The following is an 18,685-nucleotide window of genomic DNA, read 5'->3' on the forward strand; positions in this document are numbered from 1 at the left end:
TTCATTGCGAAATGATGTAAGCGCCGTAAGCAAATTTTATTATTGAAAATTACTGTTCAGACGTCCCATCATCTGTGTGAATTCTTGCCATTGAAACATTTTGAGAACATAAACCGATGTAAAATGCATTTTGCAGTGCAATGCCTAATACAAAAAAAACGTAATTTACCAAAATGTTTCAAATTGGATATACGTCATTTTACAACGAAGCTCTTAAAGAACCTGGCACAGTAGCGAGGCTAAAGGCTAAAGTGACCTTGAGGTAGTGGTAAATCGCCTAATAGAAGAGCCTGGAGTCCTGTATTCCTTAACTAAGATGGCACCTGTGGCCTATCTATCAGCAGGTTTACCACTTGATGTAGGTTAGCTTAGCCTGGCTTATCACCTGACTATGTTCTTGCAATACCCCCATGACTCGCACCTTGTGAACAAGCGGCCATCTTGGAGGCTCCCCATATTACACGTATCCTCTCCTTCCCGTCCCTCCAATCTCACCCCCCCCCCCCACTTAAACCAAGGTCCTCCCCGTTCCCTGCTGTCCGATCTCAAACCCCCTCCTGCCCTCCCCCCCAACTTAACTAAACCAAGGTCCTCCTCGTTCCCCGCTGTCTGTTGTGTACTGTAAAGGAAGAGAGATGGGGGGCCTGTTGTATATTGTACATATATATGACACACACCTTTTGATCTCGTGTAAATCTGCATTAATTGCTGACTAACAGCAAGGAAATAAGACAAAAAATATTCTATTTAATTGCTTATATTATGGCGGTGGGATCATAGAGGATTAACTGCATGGACCTATCTCTGCAGAATGAACTAGTAACTGTGTGATTTTTACACAAAATAAAAGTGGCACAATATTTTAATGATGGCTGTGTTCGTTCTTCCTCTGTTTGCATGTTTAGCATGTGTTCTTGGGCAGGGCTGGGCTTGAATTTTCTTCTAAATAGAGTAAGTTGTCTCCTCAAAGGCAGACATTATTATTGTTACAGTAATTTAACAATAATAATAATAAATATTATGTGGGCAGTGGTCACATCAGCAAACGTGTGTGTGTGTGTGCGTGCGTGTGTGTGCGCGTGCGTGCGTGCGCGTGCGTTTGGGGGGGAGTGTTACTCTGACTCTTATGCAGGAAAACAGACAGATGACATGTTGTTCCACGCAGTGCTTTATTGTCAAACAACTTTACGTTTTCCAAACCTCAAACCATGTGCAACGAGTTAAAAAAAAAAAAAACATGTTTAAGTCGAATTGGATTTTTTAAATGTTGTCTTTTGACAGTATATCATCCAAAACAGAGGTATGAGCACTGTACTGTATTCATCATTCTCCTCAAGCAACAGCTGGGCTCTAAATTAGCGTCACCAGGCAAAATGGGAAGTGGATTCTCATCTTACTCACCAAACACACACTTGCTAATGGGTTAAAGTGGCTAGTATTTTTTTTTTTCTACCAGCCAAACCAGGGGTGAGTTTCTCGAAACCAAAGTTGCTTACTACATTAGCTACTTTGTTATTTTCAATGCATTTCCCATTGGCAACTACCGAAGTTGCTAACAGGCTAACAACTTCTCTTTTGAGAAACTCACCCCAGCACCAGCATTTGGCCGGTTGGCAGGTGTTACTTTTGAGCTCTGTGCAGCAGTCACTTAGCCTCGTGAGCCATCCCACGTACTTCCGCCAAAGGATTGGCTCCACTACAGTAGTCTGGCCTTGCTCTTCTGTAGAGTGCCAGATCGGTGGGATTTTGCAGTGAAAGCTGACCGCAGAAGCAGTGATGGTCAAAATGGATTCCGTAGTTTACAATCCAGTGCCACATATTCCAAATGATTTGGTTTTACCTGCCAGGTGATTGGCTGGTGTTTAATGATCCCCTGGTTGAACTGGACAAGTAATACTAGGTCATTTGGAATGTGGCAACAGATTGATGGATCAATTTTGCCCATAACTGAGTAGAAGTATTGCTGGACATTCTGAGAGGGTAAATCCAATGTCTGTTTGCATAATCATGCAAAAGCATGCTGTCCAGGTGAGGAAACTAAAGACCGAATACATTAATATGCAGTCTTGAGTAAGGAGGACCGGGCAACTCTAGGCCCATACCCTGTAGAAATAAGCTGTTTAATGCTACTAACTGTGACAGAAGAGCCATTCAAAGTAGCATAATGTTCAATTTCTGTTCTGAGTGAAAGGTGAGAGCTGGATGGTTGCTAGAGTTTCCAAGAGACTGTGACAGCATTGTAATGGCACAGCCTCTATTTTTAACTATGGCCAGGGAGTGAAGGGTCTTTGCTACGGGTAGAAGAGTTGCGCTCTACTAAGCTCCTTAAAAACAATTTTAATTTCATTTTTTTCCCTCCTCTCCTCTCTCTCCGTTCTGGTCCTCATAAAGGGCCTGTTTGGAATTCGTCATCCCAGCTGCAGCTGTCTTCTGGCATCACCAGCAGCACCGCCGTCTACTTCACAACCCTGGAGGAGAGAGGGAGAGGGTGAAAATCAAATTAGTTCTGACAGTTGTAGAACAAAGGGAATTTGTACACCGCGCCTCTTAAGTAACAACCCCGTTGCAACCAGAGCAGGACTAAATCATAAATACAAAAGGAAGAGAAAAATCTGGTGCCACACGGATTTAGTTCCGACAGTTCTGTCCTGTTAATTGTGGCCTCTTGCTTCGGTGAAGTACCGCCTCCGTGGGGAAGACAAAGATTCCCTGCCATCGACCTAGCCATACGTTTTTGTGCATTCCAATATGAGACCTTGCGTTCTCCACTTGTGCTTGTGGCCTCGCCCCGCCTCCTGGCTCCTCCTCCGTGGAGAAAACAAACAAGTTTCCCCGCTGACAGCCTTGCCAAAACAATTTTTGGGGGACTATTCTTCGTTCACCATCCAGTTTGCAAATGAGAAAATGACTTTATAATTGAGCTTTTGCAAGATATTGAAATATAATGCTGTTCAGTGATGTCATCATGACATATTACTTCCTGGTACGAGGCCACAAGCACAAGTAGAGGACGCAAGGTCGCATATTGGACGCACTCAAAGATTCCCCGCCATCGACCTAGCCATACCTTTTGGGGGGCTTTTCTGCATGCCGATTGCAAATCAGATAATGACTTTTGAACAGTGCTTTTGCGAGATTAAAAAAAAAAAAAAAAAAAAGAATTTAATGGTGAATGAGAGTGATCCATGCATCACGAGGCCAAGCAACAGGGACGTAAGGAACCAGTTTGACTTGCATTCAGAGAGTGGCATGTCGGATGTCACCATAGACGAGGGGTACATGATTATCCAAGTGTTATTCTTTTTCTTTATATGTTTTTCTTGTGAATACACACATTTAAAAGTGCACTGTGTAGGATGGTGGCTAGAGTAGGTATTTCAGTCTGCTGCTCATCGAAACTGTAATGCCTACTGCCAAATTTAATATTTTCATGAATGCACGTTTTTTTTGTAGCGCACTTACACAGTGGTCTGCTTGTAGCACTCCAGAGCCTCCTGGGCCACCACCTCTGAGAACTTGGGGTCGCTCCAGGGGATGTCTCCCGGCACGCTGAAGCTCATGGGGGGTGCGTCAAACAACTCTACGGACACCTTGGTCTCGCCAGGCTGCTGGGCCTCCCCCTCGCTGTCTCTGCTCAGGATCTACACATGTGTGGCAATACATACAAGTTTCAAAACCCTTTCATACACAGCAGGATCTATGTGTAGCAATGCATAGAGTTTCAAACCCCTTTCACACACAGCCTGTGTTGCCTACAGACTTGTACGAAATTCCGAATTGAATGAATTGAAATTCACAGTAATGCCATAATATGAACACTAGGTGGTGGTGTTCTATGGACTCTCGATGGGCGGTGGTGGTGTAGATTAAATTCAAAGAAATTCAAGGCAATAATGACACCTCCTAGTGTTCGTGTTATGGCATTACTTTGAATTTCAATTCATTCAATTCGGAATTTCATACAAGCCTGGTTGCCTAACCTAACTGTCACCCACATGGTGATGACCATGGATACTATTCAAATATTCTTTAGAAGACATTCACAGCCCCCCACCCCACAACCACCACACACACAGAAAATAGATAATTGGTAATGACACAGTGATATTGTTACTATTACTATTTCAGCAAAATAGTGACTTTTGAAAGTCGCTTTGGTTATAAAGCGTCTGCCAAATGCAATGTAATGTAATGTAATTATGAGTAGGTGCTCCGAAGATCGCACAACACGCATACAACCAAACACGGAATCATTGCTTTTTCGTTGCCTTTGTGTTTCCCAGCTCCCCTCAAAAATACTGTATCAGACCAAGATATCGCAAAACAGGCCCACTCAATGCAAAAGCGTGTGCTCAAGTTGGGTCTCCTGAGGGGGCGTTGTCCCCTACTTCTTCTCGTTTTGAGGTGTTTGCGTAAGACGTGCGCTACCGCCATCTTTGATGTTCAACAGAGGATTATGTTACTTTTTTACCGTGCTGTTGTTGAGAGCGTAGTACGCTATGCAATCACTGTGTGGTTTGGAAACCTGACAGTGAAAGTGAAGTCTCAAATAGACAGACTGACCCGCACTGCACTGAAGGTAGTGGGGGTGAGGGACTACCCCACCCTCCAAGCAATATATGAAGAGTCTGTAGTTAGGCATGCTAGAAAAATAACTGAGGATCCATCACATGTTCTGTACCCAGAATATGAGCTGCTACCCTCTGGCAGGCGATTCAGAGTACCAGTTAAAAACAAGAAAAGGTTTCTGAATAGGTACAGGTTTTCTTTTGTCCCCGTTTCTGTTAACCTACTGAACGCAGGTCATTAACAACTACCATCCTGTAATGCCATGTATGTATGCGGGTGGTGGGCTGTGGTGGATATGCACTTGAGTGTTTCTATGTATGTGTGTGTTTATTGTTGTTTTTGTTTTTTGGCGTCATGTGTATGTTGTGTGTATGTGGCAGCTATGTATGTCCAAGACAAATTTCCTTCGGGACTATTAAAAAGAATCTTGAATCTTGAATCTTGAATATACAGCGCTAAGGGGACTTCATTGATTCTCAACCTCAGGACTCCGAAGGTCTCCTAACCGAAGGTCTCCTAAAGGGGCGTTCACCCGACATAAAGTGGATACCGGAAAAGAAACAAAATGACGCTTCTTGTTAGATCCATTTTCTTTGGCTCCCCCTTCGCTCGGGATGTACTAAGTTAGGACTGCACTGCACACACATACCAAAACACGCACAGGATCTGTGTGGAGCAACATGCATCAAGTGAGGTCTACACACACACACACACACACACACACAATACGGTTTCACTGTATACTGTACATAGTTACAGCACTGCTGTTTTTTATTTTTAATTGAAAAGAGGCCAAGTGCTATGGTGTAACACAACTTGCTATTTTCTTTTCGAAAGGCCTTCAGTCCAAATTGCTTGGGTGTTTTTGTTGATGTCATGATTGCATAACCATGAGGGTTTGGAAATGTCAGGCAAAGGAAATGACTCACACCAAATGAGACGTTGGCTAAAGAAGAGGCACAAAAGTACAATAACTATTTCTCACAGGGCTTGGGACAAAGCTACATTAAAGGGACACTGTGTGAGATTTTTAGTTGTTTATTTCCAGAATTCATGCTGCCCATTCACTAATGTTACCTTTTTCATTAACACTTACCACCACCATCAAATTCTAAGTATTCATTATGACTGGGAAAATTGCACTTTTCATACATGAAAAGGGGAATCTTCTCCATGGTCTGCCATTTTGAATTTCAAAAAAATAGCCATTTTTAGCTGCAAAAATGACTCTACTTGGACCATACTAGAAAATATTTGTTTATTACTTAGAAAACAATCAATCAAATCAGATCAAATTTGGCAATTGGCAGCCGAGTTTCAATGAGCAGCATAGTTGCAGTACCCTTTTTGACCATTTCCTGCACAGTGTCCCTTTAATTGTTGTGTCTCACCATTTTAACTTGGATGAAGGCACCTGTGGTTCATTTCATATAGAAATTAAAAACTAGACTACAGGCCTAAAGGTAAAGTATGTCATTTTTAGTTGCAGAATTTACAAAATGTTATCTTTTTCATTAAAAATCAATTTGCAAGTTTTCATTGTTTCATTCACTTCACTTCATATTATGACATAAAAAGGTGGATCTTCTCTGTGTCTGCTATTTCAAATTTCAACATAATACACATATTTGCCTGCAAAATTCAATGTAATTTGGTCAGACCAGTATTAGTTTATTAGTAAATAAATATTCTTTAAAAATATCAAATGTGATAATTTTGAAAATAAATGACAAAAAAATAAATATCAACTTTCTGAGACCTATGGTCCTTAACCCTTCCCTCCTACCCTCTCCCCAATTCCTTAGCTTATCCCCATCTCATTTTGGTAAAGCAGCCTTGGATTCCATGAAATCTGCTAAAAAAAAAACCTCAATTACTAGATTTTATATTATTATTGTTGTAATATTCATTATATGTTGGTATGTATGTATGTATGTATTATATATGTATTATGTATGTATTATTATTATTATTTTGCCTCACTCACCGTTTTGATCTGGAAGAAGCCGTTCTTGGCCTGTGTGTTGTTGGCGAGGGTGGAGACCCAGCCAAACTGCTTGTTGAAGAGGTCCATGAGGCGCGAGGTGTTGAACATCTCCTCCTCGAAGCGGCGCAGCAGCCGGTTGTAGTCCTGCGTGAACCTCTCAGCCCGCTCCAGAGCCTGCTCCAACTGCTGCTTCAAAGGCCCCTCCAGAGGCTTCTGGCCTGAGCAGTCTGCACACACAGACACACCGACGCACGCACACACGCACACACGTGTGAAGACTCTAAATACATACACAAATATAAACTTGTATACACATACCAGCCTGGCTATCACAACTGCAAGTCTCTTTTGAGACTTTAGTCTGGCCAGGCAAACCATCTACAACTTCTTCAAGGGCAGTCAAACAATTTTGAGCATTTCCAATGCCTCAATGGGGCAATGGGGCGAAAAACCCGCTCAGCTCGGTTCAGCCGGCCAAAAAAAAAAAACGAATCGAGCTGTATTGGGTAGGAAATGGGTAGTGGAAAAGGGTCTATAGTGCCTAAGGGCTCTGCATACTTAACGTGCACACTTTGGCGCATTTGGCGCAAGAACCATTAAAATGTGGCAGACCATTCATAGTCAAAAGTGCTTTTTACTAGCCTCGCGAGCCATCCTACGTACTTCCGCCAAAAGATTGGCTCCACTACTGTAGTCTGGCCGTGCTTCTCTGTGGAGTGTTTGGAGCAGTAGAATTTTGATTGCAACGCCCCCCCAGAAAACAGCCAATAATCGAATACGCCCCCCACGTGGGGACGAAAGGGGGAGAACGCTCGTGACAATGACGTACACATCTGCGCCAGAGCCATTGGTCTGCGCTATGTTGTTGTTGAGTAACTGCCAGCGATTGGGTGAGAGGTGTCCAATAATTTCAAACTATAACTGAGTGCAAACTTCCTGCTTCCTACAATTGCTTCAGAGCAAACAAATGCCAGACCATAAATACGAAATGAAATGGTAGTATTATGGGATGGTCAGGACCAGGCTAGCTTTTTACAGGCTTTTGCTTGCATTTTCGGAAGTGTGCCCTCTGCTGTTCTTGAGAGAAACGGCAGAATCTGTCGCAACTCGCAGCAGGAGTTCTATAGATGTATACAAATAGAAAGCCAAACACGGCTGCTATTACTGAACATCTGACTTATAACTTACCACAATGAAACAGATTTTTGTTGTAGCCTACATTTACAGATCATTCCAAGACCATGTGAGAGCATTGTTCTGGCTGCAGAATTTATAAATACTGTAGATCGCCAAACAGAACGTGCTTCTGAACAAAGTAAACAATTGTTTCACTGAACAACATTTAAGGGAGAAAATAAAATAACTCTCTAAGATATTTTATTATCCTCAAAATGATGCAGGGTCCATTCTGTAGTACAGCAGCTGTGGCCATATCTCTTCGCAACTCCTGCTTTGTCTGCATGGTCGGTGGTGGCGCACGCCAAGTTACAAAAAATCTGGGGTGCATGACCTCGCGCCGCGGCAGCTTGCGGAGGGGCGTGTGACGTCATTTTGAGCGCACGGCATCGTCGCGAGGGAGGTATGAATGAGGTTAGCGCCAGTTACACTAAGTATGAATCCGCCCTAAGGGACAGTGAAGTCATGTGAGCTTAGAAGCCAAATACATCACTCGACACTCCCCTTCTTTCCGTGTGTCTGCCAATGTGTTCACTGGCTGGGATCTAAGGCTGCACGATATATCGAAAATGTATCGATATCGCGATATCACAGCTTGTGATATACGTATCGCAAAAGTTGTGGACATATCGCAAACAGTTTTTAATTTTTAATAATAGCAAATTTAGTGAGAAGGTTAAAAAATGCATTGAAAATGTTGTCATTTTAAGTTGATGCTGTATATTAGCCATGTTTTTTCCTAATAAAAAATAATGTTCTCAATAAAACATTGCTCTCAGTTGTTTTATACATGATAAAGTGTAGAATGGCAAGTAGAGAGGGGAAAATATATGCATATATTAAATATTGCGATTAATATCGATATCGCAGTATACAGTCATGTTATCGTGTATCGCATATTTTTCTAATATCGTGCAGCCCTACTGGGATCCTTTTTGAGCCTGAGCCTGCATATGATTCCTATTTATAGGGCTGTCTACAAGCAAAACATAATCTCCACAATGTACCCTACGAACAGACAGCCATTGGTTTGGCTTCACCTTGTAAAAGCAAGTGTGGCAGTGGTAACATTTGGTCTGATTGGCGAAAATGTTTACTTGCAAGATGGGACCATTGGTTGTTACTGTGCAAGTGAATGTCATGACAGTCTGACAAGTTTCCAAACGCTGAGAGTTGTTATTTCCCTCAGACTCTGACTCAATACGAGTTACGTACTGTCGCTTCAACTCTACAGGTTGGAAACAGAATCACAGACAATAGCTGGAGGCAGGCGCAGTGAACATATTCTGAACTGTATTTAAAATTGCCCTCTGCAGTGTGTGTGAGTTTGCACCATGGTAAAGGTAAAGTCAGTTTTTTATCCTGCAATACTAATTTTTCTCTGTCAAACAAAAGTTACATGAGGGGAATTCTGACAGCAGACCACGAAAGTTGTCGGGAGAGTCACTGTTCACTTATGAATGACATTTATTAACTTTTTAATCCTAGCTTGTGTCCCTTTAACTACTGCATAATAACACAGGTAGACTTTCTGTGATCCTCTTGCGGTGCAGAAGAGAGTGGAAGGGGAGAGCAACATCCAATTGCTTGCTGTGCACTTAGTTGGGTCTAGCCAACAGTTTCCTATGGCTTTTCCATGCATCAAAGCAACACTTGCCAAAATGCTGCACAGCATAGTTTGCACTGCTCAAAGTCAATCCTCACCTTTTTACCAGGCCCATTTAACCCCGCCCATTTCAATGTGTGTCATGCTCTCACAATATTCCCTGTCTGCTAGTTCCGTTTAGGCTGCCCATAGCCCCTTCTGAAGGATTTGGCATTAGCATCTGCTACCAAAATGGCACCACCCTTTGTAGCCGTAGAATAAACAATAAGGTGGACAACTCTGTGGTTCTTACCGATATGCTCGATGGCTTTGCACTTCTCGCACTCGTCCTTGAACCGGATGCAGCCGGCTGAGTTCCTGCGAATCTCCCGGCAGGTCATGCGGTCGTCACCGAAGGGTTTGGTGATGACCACGTCTTCATTCATGCTCTCATCTAGTAACAAAGAACAAGGAAATACTGTAGGGCTTGGATGGGTTGAACGCAACACTAAAGGTGACTGTGATTTAAGACCAATGTTATTAGGCAACAGCATGATTGGCTCCTAATTTTCTGACAGAATGATTAACAAAAGTTGCAGAGTACTCATCCAATCTCTCTTGATAAAAGTGTCAAATACAGGGGTTGGACAAAATAACGGAAACACCTGTCATTTTAGAGTGGGAAGTTTCATGGCTCAAGTGGACCAGCCTGTTGGCCAATTTTTATTAATTTCACATTGCACCAGTAAAGTGAAGTGTGAAGGTTCAATTAGCAGGGTAAGAGCACAGTTTTGCTCAAAATGTTGCAATGCACACAACATTATGGGTGACATATCAGAGTCCAAAAAGGAGAAATTCTTGGTGCACGTGACTGTTGCATCTTTGACCGAGACAGCAAGTCTATGTGATGTATCAAGAGCCACGGTATCCAAGGCAATGTCTGCATACCACCAAGATGAATGAACTACATCCAACAGGATTAACTGTGGACGCAAGAGGAAGCTTGCCTGGTTAACACCAGACCTAATCACAAGTGAGATTAGGTCTGGGGAGTTGCCTATGTAAATTCCGTATGGGGCCGGAATACTTGGCTATTATGACACACTGCCCTGCTCTCTGATTGGGCAGAGAAACTGTTAAGGTCGGAATGCTTGGCCATTATGACACAGATCCCATGATCTTGTACGTTATGAGTCATCCTCGCCATACTGTCTTTCAGATCGAAACGATTGTGTAGAACTAAAGGCAGTATGGGAGTTCCCAGGCTAAGCGGAAGCTGGTGCAATGTGCAATTAATGAAGATTCACCAAGAGGCTGGTCCACTTGAGCCATGAAACTTCCCATTCTAAAATGACAGATGTTGCCATTATTTTGTCCAACCCCTGTACATGTCTTACAATATTGTTGTGCAGAAACATTTCTCAAAATGTTTGTGCAGCATTACATTTAGAGCTACCAAGTACCAAGTACTACAAATAAGAGTAATGTGCTATATGGATGCGTTGCACCAAAGACTGTAAACTACTGTAAGTCTTGAGACTCAGACACAAACTAAATAGAACCTCTGAATGGTTTTGAACCCAAGACATACGGTACACAAACTGATACTGTAGAACCCAAGACTAAGTACTAACAAAAATGTCTTGGACTAAGCACAACTACTCCCACAATACATAGTACTTTGGACCATGTTTGCATGGGTGTAACCCAAGACAAAGACTAGGATTAAGTCCTACTACCTCTGGATGAGTTCAACCCTAAACTAAGTAGGAAGAGAAAAGGCTTTTAGTACAGCAAGTACTAAGGCTAAAGCAGCGTCCCATTACTTCCACTTCCTTAGACAAGAGTCTTAGAGCTAGGTATTTATCAATCTAGTTACTTCTTATCATGTATTCTATACTCCTTTTATAATATATTTAACAATATATTCTTATTTAGTACCCCTGTCACTTCATGTGACACACCATGTCTCTTTAATAGGATGCACTAGGTCACTTTTGGTATTGTCCATATGTTCATTGTGGGTTGCTTGTATGTTATGTGTGTCCTATGTCCTGAATGTTTTGTATGAGCGAAGCTCACTTTTCTGCAAATCAAATCTACCCTTGGGTACCAATAAAGTAATCTAATCTAATCTAATCTAATCTTCCACTTGAACTTCAACCCGTTTGGAGTGAAATTCAAAAGCGAGTGTTGGGGGTCAAAACGAGTGGAAGTGGTAATAATGGGACGCAGCTCAAGACTGTCTTGGACTAAGTCAGGGGTGGGCAATTATTTGGCCCAAGGGCCGCATTGGGTTTAGAAAGTTGACCAAAGGGCCGGATGTTGTTGGCAACTTGCTCGGGCCAATAATAAGAGATGATGTACGGCAACATAATTACACCATTGTCAGTTATGCCATTCCTGCTAATTGATCCAGATGTAGACTTTAACAGACCCTTATTTTAGGTAGCCCATTTAAGAATGAGTGATCATATGAATCTGCATTTTTTTCTTAGAGAGGCTCTGAGAGGGTCACATGAAATGGCTGAGCATGTGGCCCCCGGGCCTGAGTTTGCCCACGTCTGGACTAAGTACTACTACCTCCGGTAGGGTTGAATCCAAGCTCCCCATCGTGGGCCCCAAAGGAGTCGAACATGCCGCGGGCCATGTCCATGACGGGCTGGAACATGCTCTGGAAGCTGTGGAAACCGTGAGCAGGGTGATGGGGGACGTCGTCCGACGGGGAGCGGTAGAAACGGTGACGGCCGAAGAGGGGCGCGCCGAAGAACGGCGGCGGGTGTCGCAGCGAGCTCATGCGCTCGAAGACGCGCATACTGTCGCGGAACACGCTCTCCACGCCATCCGACACGTCGCCATAGCGACCCTCCAGCTCGTGGAACTCGCGCGTCTGCTGCTGGTCCTGGCGCGCCAGAGAGTCCGCGTTCTCACCGTTGATCCAGATGGAGAACGGAGACGTCCTGTTCAGGACATCCTCCAGCTGGGACAGACGACAGAACAAAATGCACAGAAGAGAACATGAGAGAAATTACAAAGAAAAATGAAAACAGGAACTGTCAGAATGGAGATGTTCTGTACAGGGCATCCTCCCGCTGGAACAGGCAATAGAACTCACCGCCCACAGGATTCTCATTGTCTCTCTCTGCACCCCCCGTTGAAGAAGAAGAAAAAAGACAGTCCCATTGTTATTGTGATACAGCACTTCACTGCACACTGCACACAACTAAATTGCATTTATGCTCCACACGTAGGGGGCAGCACCCAATGGCTCCCCAAGGGAGCAGTGCGGCGGGACGGTACCATGCTCAGGGTACCTCTGTCATAGAGGAGGATGGGGGAGAGCACTGGTTGATTACTCCCTCCACCAACCTGGCGGGTCGGGAGTCGAACAGGCAACCTTTGGACTACAAGACTGACGCCCTAACTGCTTACCCATGACTGCCCTTAATTGCACACAATGTAATGTCTTTGAATGTGTAATGTGTAACTGTACGTCTTTTATAATGGTGAAACTGAAGACAAGTTTCCACACCTGTGGACATTAAAGAATCAAATCAAATCATTAATTTATAGCTAATGTAAACATAATAAAATATATATTTTTTAATCAATATATTGTCCTTCCTCACCCGTCGTCCAATGAGTCCTGATCCGGTGGAGCAGCTGCGTGAGTAGTAGCGTACGCAGGTCTGCCGGAGGCACGGCTTGCACTCCTCCCACAGGGCCCTCAGGGTCTCGTTACACTCCTCCTGCTCCTCCTCCAGACGCGCCTCCATCTCCTGAGCCGCTGCCAGCGCCTCCTGCAGGGCACACAGCACAGTACACACACAGACGTTACACACGCACGCAGGCACAGACACACAAACACACAGTACAGTACACACACACATTACACATGCACACACACACACGCAGGCACAGACACAAGCACATACAGTACAGCACACACACAGACATTACACATGCACGCACACACGCGTGCACATGCACACACACACACACATGTACAGACACAAGCACACACACACACCAAGGCCGTCTTAAGGGCCGTACACACACTTCGCTGCTAGTTACTCGCTCTGCAAATTAACACACTGTATAGACTGCCTATGTGTCCAGTGAGACTAGCAGGCGAGTAGGCGAGTACTGTACAAGCGATGCGATGTGGGCGGATCCCGAGTTGAAAATATTTTATATTCGAGCGACGCGAGTAAGCGAGTAACCAATTGGAAGGCAGAGTTCGGTACTTCTCACCTGTTCATTGGCAGTTAAAGCCGCGGGAACTTTCAGCGAACGTTCCATGAAAGAGTGGCGAGCAGGGACGGACTGGACAGTCTGGCATTTGGGCACATGCCAGAAGGGCCGCGGCCTTTTAGATAACCTTCGCGGCCCTTCCAATGCTCGTTGCGGCCCCATAATCATACGTCTGAGATCTATGAAGCAAATATCACGCTGCCTGCGTTCAAAGTTCTATTCAAACAGCGTTCTATTGTCATCGTTTCGCTATTTATACCACTGACACTGCCATACATTACACACGGACGGTGGCATATTGATGGGTGGGTCTCATTATGTTTCATGTTGTATTTTTCCTGAATATATATTCCAATGATGTAAAAGTGGAGTGGATAATACAAAAAAAACTATAGCCTACCTATTTATATTTTGCTTTTGTTTGAGACAACTGTAGTAAAGCATTGCTTTGTGGGATTTTTTTTTTTTATTTACGTTCGGTTCCCGCCATAAGAAAAAGAACGTAGGCCTAAAGATTCATCAACATTCTGAAGCTTGTTGTAGAGAAAAACTGACGGTAGATGTCGCGACGCGAATGGACAATTATAGCTATTAAGAAAAAATAATGAAGGTCCAGGAAGAGGAGGAATTAAACGAAAGAAGGGGGAGCGGCAATGGAAATTGATAGCACATTTGACTTGACTTGTGGAGGTGTTTGGTGGTCACTACGCGGTGAGATGCTGCCATCTTGTGGTCTTTTCAGGTATTTTCTTAATCAGTTCAGTCCTCCGTTTCCCTAGTGACTGACGATAAACTTCCTGTGAGCATTGCGGTGTGTGGCGGACAAGAAGTGTCCCATAAATTCAAGGTTGTTGTCACTGAAAACACGGTGTTCTGTTCGAATCTATGTCTTAGTATCTATTATGCCAGCTTCTTGGCTTGCTTGGAAGAAGACCATGAAGAAGTGTGTTGTTTTGTCTCTGCAATCGCCAAGAAATCACAAGGCCATTCACACATGGAATAGCACGCAGAGCTCTCTCGCCCACACAAATATGGATATTAGAAGATGTGTTGCACCGCACGACGCTACGAATAAGACCAGGTAGGGCTGAAGGATTTCCATTAATAAACATTGTTTGTGTCCGCCGTGACACTTTTTTTATTTCACGTAAGGTCGCGTTTCTACTGTCATAAGCCAGTCCGTGGCTAGTCTCGCTACTAGCCAAGGTGATGTGATCTGTAAACCTTTTTAGCTTGTGGTAATCTGGGGGCTGTTATAGTTTTTCTTATTCGTACTGTAAGCTTATTCTTAACTTCATGACTTGGTAATGGGCTCTCGAATTGGTGGCTTGTCTTGCTGAAATACACTTTAGTAGCCATATCGATGTAGCCTACGGTATGTTGTTTTGCGTTCAGCTCTGGACTGGTTAGCATAGAAGTTGGACTGACTCCCACTCATAGTCTTGTCATCATATAGCTGGGCCACTGTCCAGCGTTAAGAAGGGGCTTTTGCGTAAAGAAGCGGTGCGAGAGCAAAGCGGACATCAAAAGTGGTTGGTTCATTGATTTTATAGTGTGTGTGTGTAGGCACGTTGATGCTTGCCTGGTGCCTGTTGTTTAAAGGTCGGTTTCTGAATCTTCAGTGTTTACTAGGCCTACTATTTTATTAATAGTCACAATTTCTCTCTGTGTGGGGCGGGCCAACGAGTGCAGAGTGCGCTTGTTATAACGCACCGTTTTCGACGTGTAGGATGCACCATGCACCTAGTTCTAGTAGGATCAGGATGCACCTTGTGTTTACCAATGTGTTTTCATGTGGTGCACGGCCACCAAGTTGTTGCAACTTCCGCGAAGTGGTGGGGGGGGGGGGGGGGTGGCGGGGGGGTCTTGGGGCCGCGGGGCCGCGTTGTGGGTCAAAATGCCAGGGCCGTTTCTCTATCCCAGTCCGTCACTGGTGGCGAGCAAGCGAAAAGCTAGTAAATAGCAGCGATGTGTGTGTGTACGTACGGCCTGAGAAAGTGAGAGGATATGCATTTTACTGTACTTCTGCTATTTTCTACTACTGCACCTCTTTCTGCTGCTTGGTCTTCTCTAGGGCGGTGAGGAACTTCTTGTGGTCCTCTCCAGACTTCTCCATCAGAGTCTTCATCTCCTTCACGCCCGTGATGGCGTTCTCTATCTGCTGATCCAGATACTTCTCCCCCTGCACTGAAATCTCTGGGACACACAGAGGTAAAGATATATAGAGACAATATTTATGACTTTCAGGTTCTTTGAGTTAAGATCCACTTTTAAAAATAAATAGACCCACCCCCCCGCCCACCACCACCACAATTTTTCACAATGAGGCGTTTCCTTTGCTTGCCACAAGCTGTAAGATAATATACGTTCAAAGGAATAACATGGCCATGACGACAAATACAATATGTATAAGTTCACAAATATGTTTAAGTGGCAATGCCTCTAAAACTTCCCCAAAAGGCTTTATAAACACGTTGTAAACAATGAACTAATTATTAATACAACATTTACAAATGTTTATAAATGACTAACAAATAGGCTACTGTGTTGACAGAGCAGTTGCAGAGTTACAGGGCAGCCGCATCAGTATTGGAATTTCTGGAACACTGGTTGGCTATACAGACATTTAATTCCGAATTAACTCACTTCAATTCTGAATAAAGCTTACAGTAATTCCGCTTTGGAAGCGTCATGTAAACATATCACTATTTGGAATTAAATGAAAGATCAAAGTAGATCGACTGAACTATTTAATTCTGAATTATTCATTTGGAATTTAAAATGTCAGGTAAACGTAGCCATTGATGTGTGTCATGGTAACTCACGGCCGAGGTCTTCTTTGGAGGGCGGCAGTATGCCATGTGATGAGGCGCAGAGCAGAGCGAGGAGCAGCGCGGATCCTAACACCCGCATGGTGGACAGCAGCACTCTCACCAGGATTCAAACACAAACGCAATGTCTACAACACAACACACACACACGCACACACACACACGCACACACACAAGCAAGCACACACACACACTAGTTGTCATTACAGCATATCAATTACCATACATGTTTATATTACCAACAACCTTTCTTTTTACACAATAGATTGTATTATCTAAAAAGCTTACAATGCATTACACTAGGCATTATAAATATACTCTATTGTGTTGGTTTTGGCACAGATACAATATTTGTATTTTGTTGGAGTTTGACAAACTCCTTCAAGACCTGAATATGTTCCCATTCAGCAAAAACATGAAAATCACAAAAACTAATTGTAATAATTGGGTGGGAGAGAGTGAAAAGTAAAAGCAGTTCTTCAGCGATCTTTCCACCACAACTCAGTCAATCGCCCGGGGCTTGCTGAGACACCTCTGAACTCCAGTGGTTTAGTCGTCACAGATCGTGCAGCAGCCAACAAGAACAAATCCCTGCAAATCTGTAATCCCTCTTGATTATATCGCTCAACTCCTCCACTAATCCCACACGCTTTATTTAATGTTTCTCTGAGAAAGCAAAGGGGTTTACCCCCTGGGTCATAAGGAGCCTGGCAGGGCTGCGCTGAAAGTATTTTCAACATTTGAATATGAAAACGTATTGTAAGAGTTACCCCCATACCCCCACACAAACAAATGGGGGCAGTCACACACAAACACACACACGCACGCACGCACACACACACATACACACACACACACACACACACACACACACACACACACACACACACACACACACACACACACACACACACACACACACACACACAGACCAATCAAGAGCAAACAAAGTTCATAGACTCATATTATAGGCCCATTCTCTGGCCAAAGTAGACACAGGGAGTCCTAGTTACATAATAGCAAGAATCAAATCCTCTGAATTCTTTATACAACTGTTGCCTGTGGTGCAGAGAGAGAGAGAGAGAGAAAGAGAGAGAGAGAGAGAGAGAGAGAGAGAGAGAGAGAGAGAGAGAGAGAGAGAGAGAGAGAGAGAGAGAGATCCAGCAGACATACAGCTTTTTGCAGAGCTCTTCTCAAAACCAGCCAACTAATCAAGTAGTCTAGATGTTTTGTAACTACAAAAAATATATAGACATAAGCTACACAGTTATGCAGGTGTGGCAACAGTATATGGGTCAAAGACGTTCAACATGAAATTGTCCTTCAGTGTAACGGATACTTTTGCTTACTGTAAATGCAAAATATATATATATATATTTTTTTTAAATATATTTTTTGGTTTGGCTTTCATGCATTCACTTTTTAAAAACATGAAAATCATGTTTTTCACAGTTAAGCTTACAGTAAGCAAAAGTAGCCTATCCGTTAGCACTGAAGGACGATTTCATGTTGGACGTCTTTGACCCATATGCACCTGTATAGCACTACGCACCATGCGCTAAGGACGCACTATGTGAAAGGGGGCCCAGGATAAAAACAAATAAATCAACAGAGAGCAACAATCTGACACATGAACTCGAGGCAGCAGCAGACAGGCGACGTCTTTGGAGTAACTCATAACTTACTGTCACAGACAGCAAATCCATCTGCATGGGAAAATCAATAAACAGCTGAATAAAAATACTAACATTGGGTAACATCTGTGATGTGTGTCATGATGAATCTGACACAATGGAAAACAGAGTGACTCCTCAATATCCGAACTGTGCACATGGTTGCCGAATGTCCCTTCAAAATATTGGCAACAAACTGTAAATGCGTCTATCGACAAGTTGGCAACCTAAACCGCTGACTGGAAACGAGAAGGGGGTCAGGGCAAAAAAAAATCCCTCGAATGTTGCTCCAGGCAGTGGTCCGTTTACACCAGGCAAAACTGCTGGCCTTCTAAAAAACACACACACACACACACACATAACCGGTAGGCCACTGGATACAATTCTCGACCATTTGCTGCGTCTGAATGAATTGCATGAAAACATGTAGCAGAATTTCCTATTATTTCACGAGCATATGGAAGCGTGAAACGCGTCGCTCACCTCAGCAGCAGCAGCAGTCTTGCACTCCCCGGAGTGGATGAAGCGCAACGCACATACTGTGGCCCGCCGCTAGGTACAGTATTTATACACAGCAGTGCGGGGATGTTGATTGGTGATTCACTGGGGG

The 18,685-nt window shown here is 43.6% G+C and overlaps 1 protein-coding gene across 2 annotated transcripts; it reads right to left on the reverse strand.

Moving 5' to 3' along the window:
* Positions 1-1,150: 1,150 nt before the first annotated feature.
* On the reverse strand, positions 1,151-18,685 carry clu (clusterin). 2 transcript variants are annotated; one of them, XM_063223801.1, is made up of 9 exons: positions 18,559-18,685; positions 16,397-16,530; positions 15,619-15,767; positions 12,947-13,117; positions 11,901-12,297; positions 9,631-9,771; positions 6,557-6,783; positions 3,463-3,641; positions 1,151-2,468 (listed from the first exon to the last, which is right to left on the reverse strand). In XM_063223801.1, the coding sequence occupies exons 2-9, from the start codon at positions 16,482-16,484 to the stop codon at positions 2,456-2,458; spliced, it is 1,365 nt and encodes a 454-aa protein (XP_063079871.1). In that variant the 5' UTR covers positions 16,485-16,530; positions 18,559-18,685; the 3' UTR covers positions 1,151-2,455. The 2 variants fall into 2 exon arrangements, with proteins under 2 accessions (XP_063079871.1, XP_063079870.1); XM_063223800.1 differs by having other exon boundaries at positions 11,898-12,297; positions 18,559-18,684.

This window comes from Engraulis encrasicolus, chromosome 18 (assembly GCF_034702125.1).
Source record: "Engraulis encrasicolus isolate BLACKSEA-1 chromosome 18, IST_EnEncr_1.0, whole genome shotgun sequence".
NCBI lineage: Eukaryota > Metazoa > Chordata > Actinopteri > Clupeiformes > Engraulidae > Engraulis > Engraulis encrasicolus.

What these genes read in the sequence shown, in the direction of transcription:
- clu (XM_063223800.1), bottom strand. Translation starts at nt 16,484, where the DNA reads ATGCGGGTGTTAGGATCCGCGCTGCTCCTCGCTCTGCTCTGCGCCTCA. An exon ending in CAAAGCCATCGAGCATATCG is followed by an intron (nt 6,784 to 9,630) that starts GTAAGAACCACA and finishes CTGTGTGTGCAG; the next exon opens with ACTGCTCAGGCCAGAAGCCT. An exon ending in GCTTCTTCCAGATCAAAACG is followed by an intron (nt 3,642 to 6,556) that starts GTGAGTGAGGCA and finishes ACACATGTGTAG; the next exon opens with ATCCTGAGCAGAGACAGCGA.